Source organism: Jaculus jaculus, chromosome 1 (assembly GCF_020740685.1).
Source record: "Jaculus jaculus isolate mJacJac1 chromosome 1, mJacJac1.mat.Y.cur, whole genome shotgun sequence".
Lineage (NCBI taxonomy): Eukaryota > Metazoa > Chordata > Mammalia > Rodentia > Dipodidae > Jaculus > Jaculus jaculus.
This window is the reverse complement of record NC_059102.1, coordinates 338,025,550-338,048,584: the sequence shown is the minus strand read 5'-3', so window position 1 is coordinate 338,048,584 and position 23,035 is coordinate 338,025,550. Positions and strand designations below refer to the sequence as shown.

Below are 23,035 nucleotides of genomic sequence, written 5' to 3'. Positions count from 1 at the left end.
GCATAAGACTCAATGGGATCTCTTAGTAATACAGAATAGTTACGTTTACCTATCGCTCAGAATTTTGTTTAGATAAACATTTGTTGAGATAAAAAGTCACATACTACATAACAGACCTTTCCATTGTATAACTTACTGGCAATTCTGTGTGACTCACACCACACACATATCACCACCACTGTTCCTATGTCCCTCGAGAGCCAGCCTGCAATTTGGGCTCCAGTGAACCAAAGGTCAGTTAAGACCCGGAGTTTGCCAACATACACTATTTCCTCATTAGCTTTATTTACCTATCAGAGTATTTCTGAGTTCCAGCTATGATTCATCATAGTTCAGTTTTTATTGCATATGAATAGGATTTCTCTGTGTGCATGTCATATATGCTTGCCATTTGTAAATATGTATGCATGTGTATAACCATGAGTTTATATATGTACATATATAAATAGAAGAGGTATAATTTCTTCACTAATCACTGATGGAAATCTTTACAATGTTCAGTTTTTGATTCTTATGAGTGAAGCTAGGATGCATATTTCTGTCCAATTTTTTATGTAGGTAAGTGATGTCCTTCCTAGTATCTGACATTAGAATTATGATGTAGCATCTTTCATTTTATGATAAACATACAAAATTTTGGTTTCACTTATTATTTATTTAGAAGCAGAGAGAGATGGAAAGAATAGAGAAAGACAGAGAGAATGGGCCTACCAAGGCCTCTAGCCACTGCAAATGAACTCCAGATTCATGCACCACTTTGTGCATCTGACTTTATGTGGGTACTGGGGGATTGAACTCGGGACATTAGGCTTTGCAGTCAAGTTCCTTAACTAATGAGCCATTGTTCTAGCCCTGAATCTTATAAACTTTTAAAGAGGCTGTGTCAATTTCCTCTGTGCCATTTCCAGTTGCTCTGCACCCTGGTCAGTATTGGTGTTATTATCCATCTTGGGAGTTTTAGCGCTTCTGTATGTTTGAAGAAATTAAATTGTTCTCCTTCCTTTACTACTGCCATAGGAACGCTACAAAGTACACACAGAGAAATGGATGGAGGGAGAGAGAGAGAGAGAGAGAGAGAGAGAGAGAGAGAGAGAGAGAGAGAGAGAGATGGGGGGATACCAGGGCCTCTCGCCACTGCAAACAAACTCCAGATGTGCCACTTAGTACATCTGGCATTATATGGGTACTGGAGAATCTAACTTGGGTCTTTTGACTTTGTAGACAAGAGTCTTAACTGCTGATCCATCTCTCCAGCCCAAGATTTTAATTAAAAATAAAACAAACTATTTACTAAGGGCATGAAGTTTGAGTAGTGTTCTTTAACTCTGGCTTAGAAGAGAAGCTGGTCGTTGTTCAAATGCTCAGAGAGTAGTTAGGCAGGGAGAGGCTGGCTGGAAGCGTCAACATACCCCACGTCTAGCGCACACTTCTGTCTGCTCATGTAATGTATGCCTGGGGATCTTTATGTACTGTTGTCTTTAGAGATAACAAATTTTCACAGACTTCAGAGCAATAAAGTACATTTAACACTAAATCTTTACTGAGCATAGTTTAATCTTTCTCTGATGCAGAAAGCACTTTATAATTTTATAGCTCTGCACACTCATTATGGAGAATACTGGTCATTACACTGGCTGAGAGGCTTCGTAATGGAGAGGCAGGAACACGTGCTGACAGAGACTTAGGGGAGATGGGTGAATGTGTGTCCACATGCATCCTTTATGACATTGATGGCTTGTTTCCTACTTTCATTTCTCCTAGTCCCCCACCTCACCACCCTATCTATTCTTCCTGAATATATACACCGTCCTCTTGAATTTCCTTAAGAAAAATACAATTTTAGGCTTCCTCGATATGAAAACCATAACAAAGTGGTATTACAGACCGTTCTGAAAGTGACTAAAGTTGACAACAATTGTATTTTATGACAACTTCTGCTTTCATGTCCTCGGCCTACTTTTATATCATTATTTTTTTTTAACCTCAAATATGAACAATTTCATATCTCTGCGTTGCTGCAAACAAATCCCTTTAGCAGGAATACATTTTACTGTAAGAAAGCATGGCTCCATCAAGTCACCAGTGCTGTAACATCTTAACTCTGTAATATTCAATTTCTCACTCACCAAGAACTAGAGACCTCTTTTTTTTTTTTTTGTGCTTGGTGTTTATAAAGGTTGGAGAAGAATTAGTATTATGGAACTAAACCAGATTAAAGGGGAATGTGAATTCGATTTGGTAACAGATGGTGTTGTGGAAATTAAAGGTTCTTTGCGGACAGCAGCCGCCGCTTGCCTCGGCTCTCCGTCTCTCTCTTTCGCGCACTTGATAGACGGGTATAAATCACAACAATCCTGTCTTGACAGCCAATTTCGAGAATTTGATCTGGTTAAAGACACGGCTTCCCTGCTCCGCTCATGGGAACCTGCTTCGATTTCATTTCTACACCTTACCTAGTCATATTTACAAAAGTATAGTCACCTGCCTCTCTTCAGGAAATTTTTCTTAATTATACTTTTAGCTCTTTGCCATTAATTACTTCACTATTCAGCCTGAAATTTCCTAATGTTTCTAAGGGACTTTTATTTTTCCTCACCCTTTTTATTCATGAACTTGTTTCTTTGATATACATATATTTCCTTAAAATATTTTCATTTTTAGAAGTTATTATCAGAGCTACTGTTTAGGGATCTCTTCTTGTTAATTCTAATTGCCAAAATGATTATTATTATTATTTTTTTTTAAGGAGAAACACACTGGTGTAATGTGGCCATGTTTCCAAAATAGATAAGAAAGTGGCTGGAAGCAATCACTAAAAATAGTAATTATTTTAATAAAATTGCACGCAAGCATGATTGACAAGGGCTGCAGAAATGCAATGTCCATTGGCTAAAATAAACCCAAGTAAGAGATGTGACCACAGTGTGTGCAACTGGTTTGCTTCTCCATCGATCCTGCGACAATGCCAGAAAGCAGAATGAAATATAGTATTGGCATGCTGCACTTCTCAGCACAGGCAGGGATAACGCAAAGAATGCGTGGCCCCACTCCTGGTGGGCCCTCAGTTTGCCTCTGATGAACCCATGTGATATTTGGGCTCATAACATATCAAGGAAAAGAATTGCAGAAGTGAGGGGAAAAATGTCTCCAAAAAATCAAGAGAAGAGTCTCTGAGCCAGCCACCAGCAGCGGTGGGTAGAAATGAAGCTCCCTGCTGGCAGTCAAATCAAATGTGGTAACAACTCCCCGGCTTCCCGCTGCTTGCTGACAGCGTGGTGTCCCACGCTGGGACAAACATCCACTTAAACCTGATTGCACAGAATTGCCCTTTCCACCAGCGCCTCCCACCCAACGCGGAGTGAGCAAAAAAGAACCATTTCCAGGGAGCAAACCAAGGGTCCAGCTTTCCAGCTCACCTCACAGGTCACGGCCCCATTGTCCGTCCTCTCTGAAACTGGCTGCCGAGGCTTCAGGTTCAGTGTTTATGCAAATTGTTTGTTCCAGTTCCTCTCCCACAACATACACACATGTGCTACATGTGTGCACAGACATGTAATGAGTGTGCTTTAGTTCACACTTTGCTCTCTGGTTCTGATTTCAACCACAGTCAACTGCTTTTGTATTGGAGTCGACTGTATCTTTCTAAAGAAATGGCAGAAGCACGTAGGGAACCATACAGGCGGTTTCTGTCACTTTACAAGCAAGCAAGCCGAGGATCCACATGGTACAAATGTGTCCCTCACATCACACAGCCTGGACCTCACCTTTAACTCAGTCCAATGCTTAGAACGTTGGCTTCCAGACAGATTGCAAGAATTCTGTTCTAGTCTGTTTTGTTTGTTTCTTTATGTCAGTGTTTTAGAGTGACAAACATGATTTGGAAGTTGCCCTCTACATGTTTGTGTTTGGACCTTGGGATGTGACAAGCAGCCAGCAAGTCCCTGTGATCTGAGTCCCCTGCTTTTGAAGGCTCTCTTGCCTCCAAGGGTGCTGTTGCATGGTGGAGTAATCCCCTTGACAGAACCCATCCAGTTTAGAACAAGCAACCCCTTAGTCATTTCAATGGCTGGAACTGAATACTTGCGTGGGTTTGGGAGCCTCTGGCCTGGAGACTGTGTGTCTCAGCTTCATCTGCACCTCCATCACCAGCTCCTCCACAAGTTTAGGAGACATGCAGGGAAGATTCTTGAAATGGGTAATTAGCTGATTCCTTTCCTTCCTTGCCCCACCCTCTCACAACACTGGATTCAGCTGGACCACAGCGAAGACCATCAGAATCTCCTCCTAATTTAACCTGGATATCACACAGCATCCAAGACCAGCTGCCCTGCATCCAGATGTTCACTTGCAGAATAAGCTTTTAACTTAAAAGCATAAATACAGTTTGGACACTGTCCAGCAGATGTGATGTGTTACCCCCCACTTGCAATGCTAATCTCTCTGAGTACAGAATTTGTATGTGTTTAAAGCAACTCTCCCTCCCTCCCTCTCTCCCTTCCTCCCTCCCTCCTTCCTCCTCTTTCTTTTCTTTTCTTTTCGTTTCTTTTCTTTTCTTTTCTTTCTTTCTTTCCCTCTCTCCTTCCTTCCTTCCTTCCCTTCTGTCTTTTTTTTTTTTTTTTTTTGAGGTAGGGTCTCACTCTAGCCCAGGCTGATCTGGAATTCACTCTGTGTTCTCAGGGTGGCCTCAAACTCATGGTGATCCTCCTCCCTCTGCTCCTGAGTGCTGGTATTAAAGGTATGCACCACCACACACGGCGAGGCTGGCTGGCTGGCTGGCTGGCTGGCTGGCTTTCTTTCTTTCTTTCTTTCTTTCTTTCTTTCTTTCTTTCTTTCTTTCTTTCTTTCTTTCTTTTTTTTTGACAATGTTTTTACTTAGCATTTGAATGTGTAAACTGATGTAATTCATCACTATAGAGTACTTTGCAAGTTTTACTCCAAATAAACTGGCCAGTCTGCTGGGAGGAAACTGCTCTGTGGGTAATTGCAATTGTTTTACAAAAACATTTTCTTAATGAGTAAAGGGTTACATCAATACTATGATCTCAGTGTCCTTACAGTAATTCCTGATAGCATCCTTATTTCCTGTTTCACAGTAGCCAAGAGAATAGACAGGGAAACTCAGGCAGCCTGAGCTTTCATTGACCTGGGTTTGATTTGTGGAGTCCATCACTAGAGTGTGAGTGTAAAGCATCTATATTCGATTGTCATTTGTAAAGATCAGTGCATAGACTTTCTATGAGTTGGATGTCTGTTTATTTCTTCTCTAGCAAGATGTCTGAGAAGGTCTTCATTTAGCTGTCAGTCCCCTGTTGTGTTGACTTCTTTTCCATATATTCTGACTGCTTGGAGACAGAATTGTCTGAGCACAAGCAAACTTTATTGATCCATATTTCTATTTGAAAGACCAGAGATTTGTAGAAGCAAGAGACTATTTCTTTCTTCTGGAATGCTTACTGCAAAGGAGGTCTGCTCATGGCATAGTAAATCTGTAAAAGCAAATAAATGTTACATTCAGCACATATCATAAGCTTCATTTTGAAGATTTATTATATGTATGTAGTTTTTTACACTCCAAGAACCTTGCTTTTCAATGATGGTCTCCACCCACTGCACAAACTAGTTTTCCTTCCCCCAGGAGGACAGAACCCATCCCACCCTGGGACATCTACTATGCATGGGGTTGACATTAACAAGGGCATGCTATTCTTAAGCCCTTCTGTTCCATGGTGGTCTTTTAATTCCAAAGTGAGGCTCTTGTATAAAATAAGAGATATTCTCTGAGATCAGAGATAAAATACTCATTTTGTCATTTGTGTTATGCATCTGAGTTTCTGATGAGGTACTTGCATCTATCTTTGAAGATCCATAGATATCATGTTTTGGGGTAGTTGTAGGACATAGTTAATTAGGCTGCATTAAGAACAAATATATGCATTTGTTAAAACACTTAATTTGCCTCAATAGTATTGACTACTTTGCAGAAGTTTGTTTAAACTAAATGGTATTTGCCCAGACTGTAACAGCCCTCAAATTCAATCTGTATCATAGCAAATAATCATCATCAATTAACTATCAAACTAGTTAAAAACTCGTGTCATAAGGACTGATTTGGACTTGGCAGTGGAAGAGAGTACACCCTTCGAAGACAACACAGATGATTAGCCAGAGTTTTAAGCAGAATAATGGTTCACATAAACTGTGTATATTTTATAGACTTATAACTACTCTATATTATGGCAGTCTCCATTATATTAAAGGAAAGCTCAGACAGTTAATTACGCAAAGCATCATGTATGCAATTACCTGGCATCATTATGCACTTAACAGTTTTATTGATCGGTCTGTGGCCCACTTACTGTATTTAGAGCTATAAACAAGAGAGGCTCACCCCCCACACTGAAATAGACCCACAAACAAGCTAAGGATAAATTACACTTGTAAGCCCCTCTGCATCAAATCGAACCCTTAAATATGGAAGCTGTCAACAATCATAATGTGTAACACATGGTGACATTTCTTCTCTTTTTAAAATATTTTGGCTTATTTTTACTTATTTATTTGAGAGAAATAGAGAAAGAGGGAGAGAGAGAGAGAGAGAGAGAGAGAGAGAGAGAGAGAGAGAGAGAGAATGGGTGCGCCAGGGCTTCCAGCCACTGCAGACGAATTCCAGATGCGTGCACCCCCTTGTGCATCTGGCTAACGTGGGTCCTGGGGAATCGAGCCTTCAACTGGGGTCCTTAGGCTTCACAGGCAAGCGCTTAACCGCTAAGCCATCTCTCCAGACCATTCTTCTCTTATTAATAATGTTTATCAACCAGGAAGCATGAGAAATTGCATAGAAATACAAGCAGAAGCAACCAGAATTTCTATGCAGAAACATGTTGGGGAGCCAGGTGTGGCGCTGCACTTCTTTGACCCGCAGCTCTTGCTTGGCAGAGGTGCGAAGGTCAGTTGCTCGTGGCCAAACCTCAGTTACACATCAAGTTTAAGGTCAGCCTAGACCGTGTGAAACTCTGTCACAAAATATGATAAATAAATTGAATGCCCTGGGTATCTCAGCAAAGTGACTGGCAGTGACTTTTGGCTTCCATCGTCCTGAGCTTCCACAGCCACCCGCTTTGTACTTAGAGCATGCTCAAGCCTCCTTAGTCCAGGGGGGTCTCTCTGCCTAGCCCCTGCCATCTTTCATGGCTTTGCCAATTTTCCTTTGGCTTATGTAGAATAATGGTCATGGTTCCATAACCTTCTACAGCAATCTCTGAATGTTGCCTGGAACTCCAGTCACCGTGGTTAACCTGGGATTCAGTTGTCCCTAGGACATGAGATTTCTGTGCTTAAACCCCAAGTGCTTAAACCAGAAAGGACTATTGAACTCCAGCACCATAAAAGAAGATAAGGACTCAATAGAAGGTCTTTCCTAACAAGGGTTGAGTTATTATGTTTGAAGTTAATGCATAAAGCATGTAACTGCAATGACTGTCTGGGCAATAGTTGAAAGTCCCATGTTATTCATTCTAAATTTCCTGTGTGCAGTGGGAAGCCCTTTGCAGACTTGACAGAATTGTCACCTTAGATAGAGGTCCAGTTCTTTTTCCAGGGGCCAGTTTCTTGTCACCATACCACCAGGCCGTGTCATTCTCAGCAAACTAAGACACAGTTTTGCCAGCAGCTATTTCCTCGACGGGCTAAGTGCATGAGCCAGTCGTTCAAAGAACTGAGCTAGCGCATTGCTGACGGATGGATATACTGTTGTGTGGAGGTCATTCTGTGAGATGGGCCTCCTTGTTTATTAAAGAAGCCTTACAATGATACAGAAGGGGTGTGTGTGTGTGTGTGTGTGTGTGTGTGTGTGTGTGTGTGTGTGTATGTGTGTGTGTGTGTATGTGTGTGTGTGCTTTTGTTTTTCTGAGCATAAGGGTCAGAACTGACAATTCTTTCTTTACAATTAATGATCGCCTTCCATTAAGTTAACCAGGCAGACCTGAAGATATTTCTTATTAAAAGGAAAAATCCTTTCTCATCCTTCCCCAGCTAAGCCAGTGTACCTTAATGCAATGATGATATGTTAGCCCAGCAGTTGTCAAAGCATCGTATTACTGTGATGCCGTAATGACACCCTGTCTCTGTAAAGTAGTCATGTTTTCTCAAATCACACGCTGCACGGCTGATTTCTGACATGACACTTCATTCGGCTGCTCCCTCTTTCTTCAGCATCAATGTTCTCTGACAATAGCAGCTGGTGCCCATTTTGCTACTAAGTGATTCACATTTGCCACTTTACGAAAGTGCAATTAGTTGAAGCACGGGGAGGGGGAGCTTATTGTGAAGGAGCATGCATGAAGTTGTAACTCTGGGTGCCGTGGGGGCTGCTGGGGTCACAGGCTCTGGAGCCTGCACCTCTAGGACATGCAGCTTTGGTCGAGAGGTTTCTTCTAAAAGCATTAAAAAAAAAACCTATAAGCTACTAAGAGTTTTTCTTTCAAAAAGGAGTACTTAAATATTTTATCTGGTGATTTCAGAAGTTAGAAAACAAGTCTTCATTTATCCATTCCTACCTTGAATACACAGTGAGTAGAAATTATGTGATTCATTTATTCATTTGTAACATAACATGCTACAGCCCTCGTGTCCCCAGACATGTTGGAAATCCATCTGTGTGTGTGTGTTCATGTGTGTGTGAGCATACTTGTGTGGATACGTATGCACATCTGTACACATGCACGTGGGTGCCGGAAGTTGATGACTGGCGTCTTCCTCAGTTGCTTTAAACTTATTCATTGAGGCAGGGTCTCTCACTTGAACCCACAACTCCCCAATTTGTCTGGATTAGCTGGCCAGCTTGTCCCAGGAAACCTCCTGTCTCCCAATAACTGGGATTACAGTTATGTACCACCATGTGTACCATCCATGCGGATTCTGGGGATGAAAGCGCACGGCCTCAGCACTTGTGTGGCAAGCATTTTAGTGAGTAGACCGTCACACCAGCTGTGGAGATACATTTTAAAGGTTGGAATTTATGATGATGGGGATCTCTTCAGAATCTCCAGGATGACAAGAAGTCAAATGATAACTTCTTCTGTTGCCATTTATTTAGCCAGCGGAGGGGAGGTGTCTGTCACAGATACATCGGTATAAGCAAGGGTCCAGAATTTCATTAGCTGACTGTAGTATTAGAAGATGCAACATAACATGTACACGTATTTCTCATGAGAGCTGTATCTAGCTCTTTAGCTGTTTGCTGTTCTTCATTGTTGAGATAGGGCTTTCCTGTGTAGCCCAGGCTTGTCTCAAAGGCTCTGGATTTTCCTTCCTCACCCTCACCAGGGCTAAGGTGTCATATTTATGCAATGTTTTTTATTGGTGGGGGAGGAGGTAAGAAATAAATTCAATTTTCCCATAAATTTTAGTTGATAAAATAAAGCTGCTTCCCTGAAATCCCAGACACTCAGAAAATTAGAAATTCTAAGCTAGTTTGGGCTCCATAGTAAGAGCTTGTCCTAATGCAAAACAAAAAATGTAACTATTTATAACTTAAGTTCTGATAAAAAGTTTAAAAAACACAATCCTTTGGAATATTATTTTTTTTATACAAGGATGCAACAAACATAAATGCTGGCTGAGCTTAAGTCCCTCCTTTGAAAAGAGAACCGCCCTGAAGTGGAATATTTGCACATGAAACTCAAACTTCTGGCAGTTCCGTCAAGCTCACACATTTACCCGAATCTAGGTTGCCTTGCTGGAAACAGTTAGCTTGATAATTATAATACAAATTGAATATTAACTTACAGATTATCTTCTTGTTTTCCCTCTAGCAGTAACTTTAATTGATTCTTATTCTTTCTCTTATTCTCTCTGTGCACACACATACACCACAGTTAATTAACTTTCAAAAATTACATCTTTATACAGTCTATCCACTGAGAAGTTTGATTTGCTTTATCTTTAATATCTAACACCAAAAATAAATTCTACATCTGCAGAGCCTGGGGCAAGCTGAGGAAACAAATACCTATGCTAAGGGGTGAGCATCAGAATTACCTGGGATTGTGAGACTGACTTTAGCTACAGTGGAAAAAATCTCCTTTTAAAATGTGCTTCATTTGTTTACTTATCTAGGGGATAAAGTGTGTGTACATGGGTGCATCATAGCCTCTTGCCATTGCAGATGAACGTTAGACACACATATCACCTTGTGTGTCTGGCTTGGCATGTGTTCTGGACCATCAGGCTTTGAAAGCAGGTATCTTCAACTGCTAAGCTATCTCTCCAGTTCTGAAAAATGTTTTTTAAAGTGGTAGAATTCCTAACAGGGTAGTGTCTTGTGTAAAAATGCTATTGTAGTTGTTAAACCGTTGCGGCAGCGCAGAAGAGAAATGCTAGTACCCGTAGGGCAAGATGTTTCCTGTGAGCTCTGTCCTGAGCCACTTAAGTGTTGCTCTGGATAGATTTTCCCCTTGCGTTTATCCTCAGACATTCATTTACAGGGTCTTAGAAAGTAGTTTGTCTTGTTTCTTTTTCCTTCTCATCATATCTTTTAAAATAATGTCTTTATCATCTGTAGTGAAGCTTGAAACTAAATATTTTCCACACATTTCAACACATTATTTCTATTCATAATTCTTAAATAAATTTAGTTTTTATTAATCCAATGTGACCTAAAATTTCTGCATTAACAGCACAATGTGGAATTGGGCTTATTCTCTTTGACTCCAGATAAAGCCATCAGCTTGAATATGGCTCTTTCTGACAAAAAGGTGTTCTTTTGAAATAAAGTCTTATTCACTACATTCCTCTTAGAGTTAATGTGAATTTTAGTGCCTCTAATTTTAGATTGAAGTGAAGTCTAGAATAAAACCCACCAGCTGACAATTGAATTTATAGATAGTTGTGAATATTTCAGGCTTGAATAATCGAGCTGTAGCATTTCAGAGACAGGGGCCGAGAGGATTCAGGCTCGCTGCAGTTTTAGGTGATAATGTAACGGTGGCTAAGAAGTGTTTCAGTGTACTGAGCTAAGTAGGAATGAGGAGTCATGCCATTTTTGTGTGTGTATGTGCACACACATCATACACACTGATACAGTGCATGTGGAGGACAGAGGACAACCAGGGCTGACAGTCCTCACCTTGCACCATTTGAGCAATGTCTGTTGTTTGCTGCTGGATAATCCAGACTGGCTGTTCTACAAGCTTCCACAGTTCTCCTGTCTCCATCTCCCTCCTTGCCATAAGACCACCGAGGTTACAGATACAAGCTATATGTTGGGCTTTGTGTGGGATCAGGGGATTGTAGCTCAGGTCTCCATGCTTGTATGACAAGTATTTTACCTTCTGAGCCATCTCTCAGCCTTGACAAAAGTGTTCCTTCTGAGATTCTGCTAAAGTATCACTGCAAACAGTGGACAGATGACTCAACAGGGCAGACTAGTGGCCAGGTAGCCACAGGAGCCCCTTTTGATTTACCAGAAAGTAGTGGTGGGGAACTGCTGACGATGCAAAGCCAGAAGTCACTGTGGGTGCCATCTCGATCTTCCTCCCAAGCTTCTTTTTAGTTTCACATTTAGTTAGCTGTACTGGGAATTGAACTCAGATCCTTGAGCATACATACAAACACCCTGTCCCCAACCATTTTATTTTGTACTTTTGTTTTGAGACCACATCTCTAATCTGCCCACACTGGTCTGGGATTCAGTGTTCCCCAAGCAAGCCTTGAATTTTTGGTCCTCCTGCTTTTGCAGGGCCAGGGAGCTGGGGTCAAGGATGCCACCAGGCTCAGCTCAGCTCAGCTCAGCTCAGCTCATTTGTGTTGTTGCTCAATCACTAAATTTCATTAAAAGTTTTTCACTTCAAGACATTTCTGCTCTGGACATTGGAATTATCCATGAGTTCAAGTTCCACCTCTACAAGTTCCCAGCTGTATGGTCTTTTGTCCACTTTGGAATATGTGAAGCTTGGTTTCACAAATATACCTCTGACAGTGATTCTTGGATATCGAAGGAGGTAGTATTGGTGAGGTATCAAGCTTAGTGCCTGGAACACCAGAGGCATGTGGTAACTGATAGCCTTTTTGGTATTTCTGCTGGAGAGAAGTTATTAAGAAAACAGTGTATGTCGGAAGAGAGCCATGCACAACCCACAAAGTGGAACCATTTTTTCTCTTTCATTTATGGCTGAAGTGGCCAGACCCCACCTGGAGGACACTACTCTGGGTCCACAGAATTTCCAGGCAGCTGGGTATCTTGAAGTGCCATGTGTGCTTCCACATTACTTGAAGCAGTGACTGAGCTTCTGGATGTTTCCAGTTTCTCACGGACTTGAACAGTATATTTTGGAGACATACAAGCTGGGTGAATTAGCAAGTACCTGCTTCATAAATGGGGTGCTTGTTCTCATTCCTTAACTCAAGAGTCTGAGTCTAGAAGTGCCACAGGCAGAAGCCTGCAGGGACAAAACTGGGACTAAGGTGATCATAGAGGTGACAGAGGAAGAGGAGAGGTGCTAGGCAGTGGATCCTGAGCCTGGAGGAGATGGGGTGTGGTTTGTGATGGAGCAACTCAGAGCAATGCTCTTGTGGCTATGTTCTTTGCAGGCAGATCATGAAAGAGTTAATTGTCAAAGCTAGGAGAAATCCCAGTGCCAGAGAGAAGAAAGGGGAACATCCATGGTTTAGTGGCCTAATAACTTCTAACTACAGTCGAAGATCGTAATGTATGTGTGAGCAGTCTGGTAATTATAAGGTAATAAGTGGAGTGATGGTGTAAGAGCTTTAAATTAAAAGGGATTCACAGGGCTGTTGTAAGTCAGCGCCGACCCGCTTTCTTTCAAACGCTGACTTGAGGAGAATGCTTCACCCAGAGTGCAGTCAGGGGGACAAGGAGAACCATCTATTAATTACCATGCTCATTAGCAGTGATGACGGGGACAAGGCAGCAGATGCAGAAGGGAGAGGACGCTGTTGTGAGGACTGACAAGGGGAATAGTTTTTTTTTTTTTTTTTTTTCTGTTTCTTTCTTTGTTTTTCTTTCTCTGCCCTTGTGGGTGGGCTGAAGCAAGCAGATCTTGGGTGGCTTCCTCCAGGCTCTGTGCTTCCTGCAGAGCCCAGTTTCTAAAAGGAACTATTATTTTCTGAAGAGGTGTATTCTTGCTTGAAAATGAGACTGCCTGCTTAGAAGAGTGAGGCGAAAGAGTGTCACTGCCAGGACATGCCAGAGCAGCTTCCCTTTTAACGAATGGACCGGGGGGAGTGTGAGAGAGCATGAAATTTGTGCAATGATCAAATATTAGATTTATAGTGAAAGAGATAATTGTATCCATTCAGTTACACTGTGATTACTCCCCCAGATTCAAGAGAATGACCATCACATGATGGGGGTCCCCCATAAATCCACTTTCCACAGGGAAGCAATTATCCAAGTCCCTTTTTCAACAGTTTTACCTCTTCCTAGTGGACTTCGGTAATGTCCTAGAAACTTTTCTGAGAGGGTGTTTTTCCACTGTGGCCAAGGGAATAGGCAGTATGTAGAAATGATTTCTTCTTTGCATGTGATTTCCTTTCCAGAGGCTCAGCTCATTTTTGGATCCAGCGAAGATAGAGGGCTGATGTGTTTTCTCTAGACAAGATACGTACTTTGTGACACTAGGTATTTCATCACAATTTCTTTCATGAGGTGGAATGCTAAAAGATAGGGAAGCAGGGAGAGGATCATTGCAAAATTCCTTTTTTTTCAGGACAAAATTAGCTACCTATTTGAATATGAAACATCAAGTTTGCTGGCTCATAGGAGTAATGATATTCAGATGGGTTTTGCACTCTCTTAGGCAGTGGCAAATCACACCCCAAAAGACGTATACACACGTGTATTTATTTATAATCAGGGTTGGTGATCATTTACAAAGTTTTGAGAGCTCTAGGAAATAATCCTTAAGTAGTGGCTAGAATTTCATACTCTGTGTCTTTATATATTGCTAAATGGCTCTGAAATGGAGCAATTCAAATAAAGAAACAAAGTGATTGAGGATATATTCCCCATGAGTTTTAGTCAGATCAATAAAAGACACAGTTATGCTTATAGAAGCGTGCTGACAGACAGCCATTACAAAGCTGAGCTTCATCTGTTCAGACTTCAAAATAGAAGTCTGATTCCACTCATAATAAAATGAATGCAGCATCAGAATGTGGAAGGGAATGCAGAGCGTAGGTAAATGCAAATCTCGACCATTCTGCTGATAAATTTAGAGTTCGAAAAGCCAGCTTATATTGAGAGCAGTCCAAGAGAAAGGCAAAACACAAGCAATTGGACCCTTTAGATACTGTTTATGGCTTGTCTGGGCATTTTGATGTAACCCCACCAGGCCCTCATGCTGATTACCTTTGTGTAGAACACAAGATATTGACTGGAGAGTGAGTGATGAGATGTCCCCCAGCCCTTAGGAAGCACTCCTGGAGCGACATCTTTAACATACAAATTCTTCTTTCTTTTTTCCTCATCCTTTCATTTGTCTACTTTTCTTCCATGTTTTCATGTCTACTTCTGTTTGACACTGTCCTCTCTCTCTCTCTCGGTTTGTGTCTCCTTCCACCTAGGCTTCTCTGCAGAATGTCAAACAAAGATCGACACATTGATTCTAGCTGTTCGTCCTTCATCAAGACGGAACCCTCCAGCCCAGCCTCCCTGACGGACAGCGTCAACCACCATAGTCCGGGTGGCTCTTCTGACGCCAGTGGGAGCTACAGTTCAACCATGAATGGCCATCAGAATGGACTGGATTCACCTCCTCTCTACCCTTCTGCTCCTATCCTGGGAGGTAGTGGGCCTGTCCGGAAACTGTATGATGACTGCTCCAGCACCATTGTTGAGGACCCCCAGACCAAGTGTGAATACATGCTCAACTCAATGCCCAAGAGACTGTGCTTAGTGTGTGGTGACATCGCCTCTGGGTACCACTATGGGGTGGCATCATGTGAAGCCTGTAAGGCTTTCTTCAAGAGGACAATTCAAGGTGAGTGCTGGACCTAGAAACACCCCACTTCTTGTCGAAGCCCAACTGCATGTGATGTGGTTTTCTCTTCCCTTGTTTTTTTTTTTTTTTCTTATGTCATGTCACACAAATAATTCTATCTTAAGTAGAAAGTACAATTACATCAAAGTTCATGCTGGAATATTCTGGAATAAATTCTCCCCATTCCCCTTTTACTAATCAGCTCTTTGGATGTAATGAATCTGAGTAGAGCATCAGAGAGCATGTAACTCAAGTGCCATATTTATAACCACTGAGCTAGCATACCAGATTGATCATGATTTTCATCCCTTCTCTTAGATGCACAGGAGAAACAAATACCCTAGGCAAGTGATTCTTAAACCTGAACATACAGCAAAACTCCTGATAATCTTGTTAACATGTGGGTTACTGGGGTTCTCTACCTGGAGTTGCTAGTTCTTTAGATCTCGAATAGGGGGTTCTGAGAATTTATATCCCAATAAATTCCTTCAGAAAGCTGATGTTTTTGTGGTCCAAGGACCACATTTTGAGAAGCACTGCTCTAGACAAATTTCATCATAGATTCAGCCTCCTTTGCCCATGGTGGAATATACTTTCTCTACCTTTATGAGTGTGTTTTGTATTAAAAGAAATTTAAATTATGCCAATGAAATTGATTTAGGCATGAAATATACCTTCAACAAATAAAAATGATGCATACCCAAATCTTCACAGATTTCCAGATTTAGACATAATGTTATTATTTCCCATATAAAACTTAGAAAAATGTGATGAAGACTTGTATCTGTCTACTCACTTAAGCTTGTAATATCCAACTATAGAGCTCAGTTCATATTAAAAACCTATTGACACATCTTCTGACATAAAGTTAGATTTTAGAAATTTTTTTGATCCTTTGTGATACTCTTTTGAAGAACATGAGGGAGGATAAAATAATCATTTATTAAGGACTTTTAGCATACTAGCCATTCTGCTAATGGTTTACACACAAAACGTGTACCATCTATCTGTCTGTCTGTCTGTCTGGCTGGCTGGCTGTCTATCTATTTGTGCTGATGACTGAAGCCAGGGTCTCTTGTATGCTAATATACACATGCTGCACTACTGAGCTACACCCTTCAGACCCCAAACACCTCTCCTTAGCATCCTGTTGTGCATTAAAAGTCATCTTCCCATGTATCTGTTCCTGTGAGACTTACTAGCTCATAGGAATTTCCTGGAAAGTAGTTTTTATGTTTCTCAAACATTTGTTTAGTTATCCACTTGTGTGTGTCTGCGCAGGGGTACCCCAGGCTCTGTTACCCATTTGCTGCAAGTGAGCACCAGATGCCTGCAAAATGTTTGTGTCTGGTGGGGAATCTAACCCAGGCTACAAGGTTTGCAAGCAAATATTTTTAACTGCTGAGCTTTCTCCCAAGTCCTGAAAGTTATGTTTTTAAAAACTATTTTTATATATTTATTTGAGAGGGGGCAGGGAAATATAATCATGCTAAAAATGTTCACATGTCTATGCTACTTTGTGCATCCAGCTTTACATAGGTACTAGAGAATTAAAGCCATGCAATCAAGATTTACAAGGACACACCTTCAACTACTGAGCCATCTCTCCAGCCCCTCTCCAAAAGTAATGTTTTAAAATTCTGACACTGTAGCCAATATTCCAGAATTTGTCATTACCTTTTCTTATGTGTGGCCAGAGAAGGGGGCTTCTGGTAGCTCCATAGATTATCCTCAATGTAACGTCCAGGCAGAGAGCCACTGCACTGAACTGTTCTGTATTCACAATGGTGGTCTTAGAATGTGTGGGCTGGGCCAGCCCTATCAGCATCACCAGGAAGTGTGTTAGGGATGCAAATTCCTATATTGCATCAAAGGTCAACTCTGTAAAGCTCTCTGGTGGAGAGTGGCTATTTGGATTTCACCAAGCCCTCCAGGTGGATCTGGTATCTTGTTTGTGAAACATTGCCCAGGTTCAAGTTGGTCCTGATTTACCAATGATACCTAGTCAGTCATCTCCTGATCCAGTGTGGGCATAAATAAAATAAATTTGTCTGGACCCTTAATTGATTAGTAAAGTGCACAAGTGGTTCTATTTGTTAAGCTCTAATCCTATAAAAAAATATTTATTTATTTATTTATTTATTTATTTATTTATTTAAGACAGAGAGAGAGACAGTAAGAATGGACAAGCCAAGGCCTCTAGCCAGTGCAAAAGCACTCCCGAATGCATGCACCACCACCATGTGCATCTGGCTTATGTGGTACCTGGAGAATTGAACCTGGGTCCTTAGGCTTCTCAGGCAAGTGCCTTAACGTCTAAGCCATCCCTCCAGCCCAGCGCTAAACCTTTTAACTATTCTAGCAGAAAATGATTCTGGATCACCTGATGTACACAGACCATAGCCCCACCCTTCCCTATTAAAAGCATTGGGCAGTTCAAATTTACTCAAAGCCATTTGTACTGCCAATTTTGGTGTCCAGTAGATGATGATACCATTTCCCCTGCTCCTACTTGCTTTTGGTTTTGTTTTATTTTTGTTACTTGGGATAGAACCCACAGCCTTGCTCCATGCTAAGTGCATGCTTACACATTCCTTCACCTCTAGCCTTTCCCATTCATGTGCATTACAACATAGCTTTCTTTTTTTTTAAATTTATTTATTTGAGAGCGACAGACAGAGAGAGAAAGACAGATAGAGGGAGAGAGAGAGAATGGGCGCGCCAGGGCTTCCAGCCTCTGCAAAGGAACTCCAGACGCGTGCGCCCCCTTGTGCATCTGGCTAACGTGGGACCTGGGGAACCGAGCCTCGAACCGGGGTCCTTAGGCTACACAGGCAAGCGCTTAACCACTAAGCCATATCTCCAGCCCACAACATAGCTTTCTTTATCTTTAGTTTACTAACAGAACAGTTTTGTGGTGTGGATTTCAAGCCCTGTTCTAGAGCACATGTGCACCATGCTTGAGGCTCTAAGTTTACTGTATACACAGAAAAAATGCTAAAAAAAATGTGTTCAGCTTGTAAAACATAATAACTTTTATGTAATAGTGTGAGCATTTCCATAGTATTGGATACATTTCAGTCAAGTACACAGAACTGAGGTGGTGAATACTGTTCATGAATTAACATTTAATACCTATATCTTCATGTTTTCTGGCTTGTGTGACTGTATTATTAACATTTCCTTTCAAAAGTCCTGCAGCAATCTAATCATTTTATTTTGTATTAGTTAGTTGTGTGTGTGTGAGCGAGTGAAGTGTCTTTGGGCACGTGAATGTCATGGGGCATTGTGGAGGGCAGCAGACAGCACTGTGGTGTTCAGCCTCTTCCCACTTGCTTTTGAAGTAGGGTTTTCCTTCCTGGTTTTGCCACTACTGCTGCTGCTTGTAAACTGTGGGGTTCTCCTGGCTCCACTTCCCACTGTCACAGGCACTCAGGGTGACAGACTAATGGCTTGTGTCTACACTCAGCAGGATCCAACTCAGGTCCACAGGCTGGTAAGCAAGATCCTGTAAATACTGAGCCAACTTCCTCGCCCCTGTGTCATTTCTTTTTACTTTTTAAAAACTTTTTCCTTGTTTCCTTAATATATTTTATTTAACTATTTGAGAGAGAGAAAGAGGTAGAGAGTGAGAGAAGGAGAGAATACGTGCACCAAGACCTCCAGCCACTGAAAACGAACTCCAGATGCATGCAAACCTTTGTGCATTTGGCTTACGTTGGTCCTGGGGAATTGAACCTGGGTCCTTTGGCTTTACAGGTAAATGCCGTAACCTCTACACCATCTCTCCAGCCCCTTGTTTTTTATGATTTTAATATTCATAACTACTTGGCACAATGCTTAAAAATAAAATGACATGCAAAGCCCCAAGAGGGGCCTGAGGCTGCAGACCAGTGGATCAGCACACTTTGAGCATACACAGGGCATTGGTTTTAGTCCTCGGCGACAGCAATGAAGTAGGTAAAGGTGTTCTTTTGGGCATGTGTAAAAAAAAAAAAATGTTCATCCTCATAACTGATATTGCCAAACTTCAGGATGAAAACACATTTCTCGTTTTTGGTTTGTTTTACCAACCATTGTCTGATCTCATTATAATCCTTAACCCAACACAGGATATAAAATTCAAACTGACAGTATTTTTTGTTAAGTTTATATAGCTTTGGATCTAATAACATATACTAAAATAAGCAAATATTTTGGGGTAGAAAAATCAGTACTGCTCATGCTGATAAAAGCAAGACGTTTTCAACAATAAAACTATTTTCGCTGATCAATGAATGCTTTCAGAGAGCTTTCTGTGAGTCAGAGTCCTGCAGCATGCTGGCCGGCTATGGATCTTCTCTATATTTTATGGAAGTTTAATTTATTTACTTGTTCCTTCCCAGGTATAACAGGAGGTCAATTCCTCCTGCAAAGGTTTCTTGCTTTGAAGAAATATATTAAAAAAAATAGGTTGGGAGTATTAAAATCTATTCTTCAGTACATAGTGTAGAGACAGAATAGCTATCTGGGGAAGAGAGTTCCTGGTAGTTAGTTGCATTTATAAACTAGGTGCCCACACCTCTGTGGTACTTATGTTCCCAGTAGTCACTGTGATGGGATGATTGGTGTTCTGTGCATGGTGTTTCTTTAGGAAGTCAGGCTCTACCAAGAGCTCGGGAGAGTAAGACCTACGGTGTTGCCTGGTGTTAATATCCACAGCTCTCTTTCCCTCTACCTCAGAGATTGGGTTTCAAGGGTTTTGAGCAGGAGAGAGAGATGTCAGTGCCCCGATGAGCACTCTGGACTTGCCCACCTGGCTCACATGTAGCTGGCAGCTGGGCCACACTCCATCCGGCTACCCTGCTAGCTGCATCATCAGGCTTCACACTGTGGTGCTTACTTAGCCCCAAAGAGGCAGTGAGGCAAATAAAGGGATTAAATCGTGAAAGTATAATGTAATAATTAGGGCGGTAATTGTAAGGAGGATTGGAACGTCCCCACCTTTTGGTGGCCAAATAGTGGTATTGATTGAACTCCAGAGATGTAGGAAGTAGCCTGGACATATGGACCCTCATCACACACTCTGATGCCTGTGAGGAAGGTGCAGAGTAGAGGGCTCACGACTCCAGGCAGCAATGGAGCAAATTGTCTTTGACAGATATTAGTGTTCCCTCCCCTCCCTGCAAACTCTCCATGGTGTGAGCCGAGATTACGTAAGTCCCCTTGAGAACCAATCCTGCTGGCTACCGTCTCACAGCCCTGATGGTCAGGTCATTATGTAAGTGTCACTCCCACCTTACCAGGGCTTGAATCTTGTCCCTTGCATTGCTAAGGGACAAGTGTACCCACAGGCGTATTTGTGGACAGTAATGCCTCTTAAGAATCTTTATTTCTTGCTCTAGCCATTCATTTTGGGATTGGTTATTTAATGTGTAACAAAAACGAGCTTATAAGTCTGGACAAGGAAATTTATCCTATTTCGTGGATAAGTCTTGTTCAACTCTTGAATTGAAAATAAAATGAATTTAAAGATTTAAATTACATACATACACATATACACACATATATGCATATACATGCATACATACATATATACACACATAGTGAGAGAGAGAAAGTGAGAGAGCATTGATGTGCGAGGGCCTCTAGCCACAGCATCCAGACACCAGACGTGTGCGCCCTCTTGTGCACATGTGTAACCTTGCGTGATTGTGTCACTGTGCATCTGGATTACATGGGACCTGGAGGGCTGAACACAAGTCCTTAGACTTCACAACCCAGTGCCTTAACCGCTAAGGCATCTCTTTAGCTCTGCAAATATATTTGCAAGTTGGTTCTTACTTGTCATCCCAGGACTTGAGAGGTTGAGGCAGGAAAAATAATACTACAATTTCATATTCGAGGAAAGCTCAGGCCACATAGAAAGACATTATCTCCAAAATAAAAGTAAAAACACAAAGGGGCAAAATAGTTCTTAAACTTAGAACTAAAAGCAATTCTATCTATAGCGAACCTTGAGAAAAATAATGAGAATTATCCTATCTAAAGCTGAGTGTGGCATTTCTCTGGTGAAAGGTGATTAATCATGGATTTCACTGAGTGTCAATAAGAAAGGCACGTTCTGTTCATTAACTATAACCAAGTTGTCGCTGAGGAACTATTAAATAAGGCCAGAAATAGGCAAAATTTAAGGTTCTTAAAGGTATTTTTGTGTTTGAGAATGGCAGTTATCAAGCTCAGAGCCATACAGATGCTAAGCATGTATTTTACCTCTGAGCTGCAGCCCATGCAATTAAAGCATATCTTAAAAAAAAATCGTGAAGACTCTGACGCTTGTACCAGATCAGTTGATTTGGCTCATGGCTGCCTTGTTTCCTCTGTAATTTTGTCGGTATATTAATTTGAGGATCTATGATGTCATAACTGTTTTCCTAATTCTAGTTTTGGCCTCAGTTCAGAAATAAATGAGTAGGATTTTTTTTAAGCCTGATATTAGCATCTTTCTTTGAGCTATTTTTAACATGTTTTATTTATTTTTATTTGAAGAAGAGTGAGAAAGAGAGGGAGAGAATAGGCACACCAGGACTGCTAGCCACTGCCAGTGGACTCAGATGCATGCACCGCCATGTGTATCTGGCTTATATGGGTACTAGAGAGATGAACCTGGGTCCTTAAGTCTTGCAGGCAAGCATCTTAACCACTAAGCCTTCTCTCCAGCCCTCTCTGGGCTCTTGTTGAGGAAGCAGACAAAGGAAAACATATTAATACTCAAAGAAGGTCAATACATGTTTTATTTGCTAATATAAAAAACACTAGGACCTTGATGTTTTATTCCAATATTAGATAAGGAAAATAAATTTTTATACATGCTCTTCTTTGTGTAGCTATTATAGCCATTCCAACTGTTTATTCAAGAGCTAGAAATAGACATTCTTTCACACACATTTCAAAAGAGGAAACAAATAGCATTTGGGAGCTGAAGGTGTATACAGCTCAGTGACAGAAAGCTTGCATAGCTTGTGTGAGGCTTTGTGTTCAATTCGTAGCAACACACACACACACACACACACACAGCAGGCAAGTGTGGTGTGGTGTGGTTATCTCACACTCAGAAAACTGAGGCAGGAGGATCAAAAATTCAAAGCCAGCCTGAGTTGCATAGCAAGAAAGACCTAATTTAAACCTTAACATTAAGAAACAATAAGAAGAAAAGAAAAACAAAAGAAGAGAGAGGAAAAGAAGGAGGATTATTTAAGATTTTTAAAGAATTAAAAATATATAACATAGGATTTTTAAAAAGACACATGTTGTAGCCTGGATTTTGGATTTTCAGAATATCAGACCCAAATCTTGGCCTGAGCCCTTTTCATGTCTGCTTCTCAGGAGTCAGTGCTGAGAACCCTAACCTTACTGCAAACATGGCGTAGCGAATAGTAGACACTGGTCTGGGAGCTGTGCGCCTACAGACAAGTCAGTCCAAAGATCCTGGGCTGGTGCTCCCACTGCTTTCTTCTCTGGGAATTATTTTATACCGTGGCTCTTTTCTGGAGCCAGCAGTATGGTCCTGGAGACTCCTTCCTGGACGTGATGTTGTTGCTGCCTTCATGTGCTATTAAACACGGACTTACAACAGAATGTTGGAAGCAGTAGAGAAAATAATCCACATGGAGAGAGTCTGTACATTCGATGAAGCTTCCAAATGAAAGTAACAAGATACTTCTGACTTGAATAGTGCTTAGAGGAAATAATTATACCACTTTATAGCAAATGTCAAACTTAACACTCTATTATGTTTTACAATTAAAATCCAAAATAATACAGAAACATCTAACTTGACTTGATGCATCTCAGTGATTATCAGCTTGAATGCACATTGAAATATAGAAGTTTTTCAAAAGGAGGATTTTCAAAAGGGATGTTGCCTGTAATTCATTCCCTTTAACACAGAACTTGCCTTTGTTGTATGTCTCATTGATTCTAGATTTTCTTGCATTTAATGTTAATTTTCTGTGATTTGTTTTGAATTGTGTTCATGCTGCAAGCAAAAATGGTAA

General features: G+C 41.2%; 1 protein-coding gene across 6 annotated transcripts in view; it reads left to right on the top strand.

Annotated features, from left to right (window-relative positions):
* The window catches only part of Esrrg (estrogen related receptor gamma), a 606,145-nt gene that overhangs the window by 400,423 nt on the left and 182,687 nt on the right, over nt 1-23,035 (top strand). For all 6 annotated transcript variants that reach the window (XM_045139537.1, XM_004671998.2, XM_045139528.1 and 3 more), the window contains one exon: nt 14,584-14,999. In XM_045139537.1, coding sequence (XP_044995472.1) covers nt 14,597-14,999 — 403 coding nt within the window. In that variant the 5' untranslated portion in view covers nt 14,584-14,596. The remainder of the gene's footprint in view (nt 1-14,583; nt 15,000-23,035) is intronic.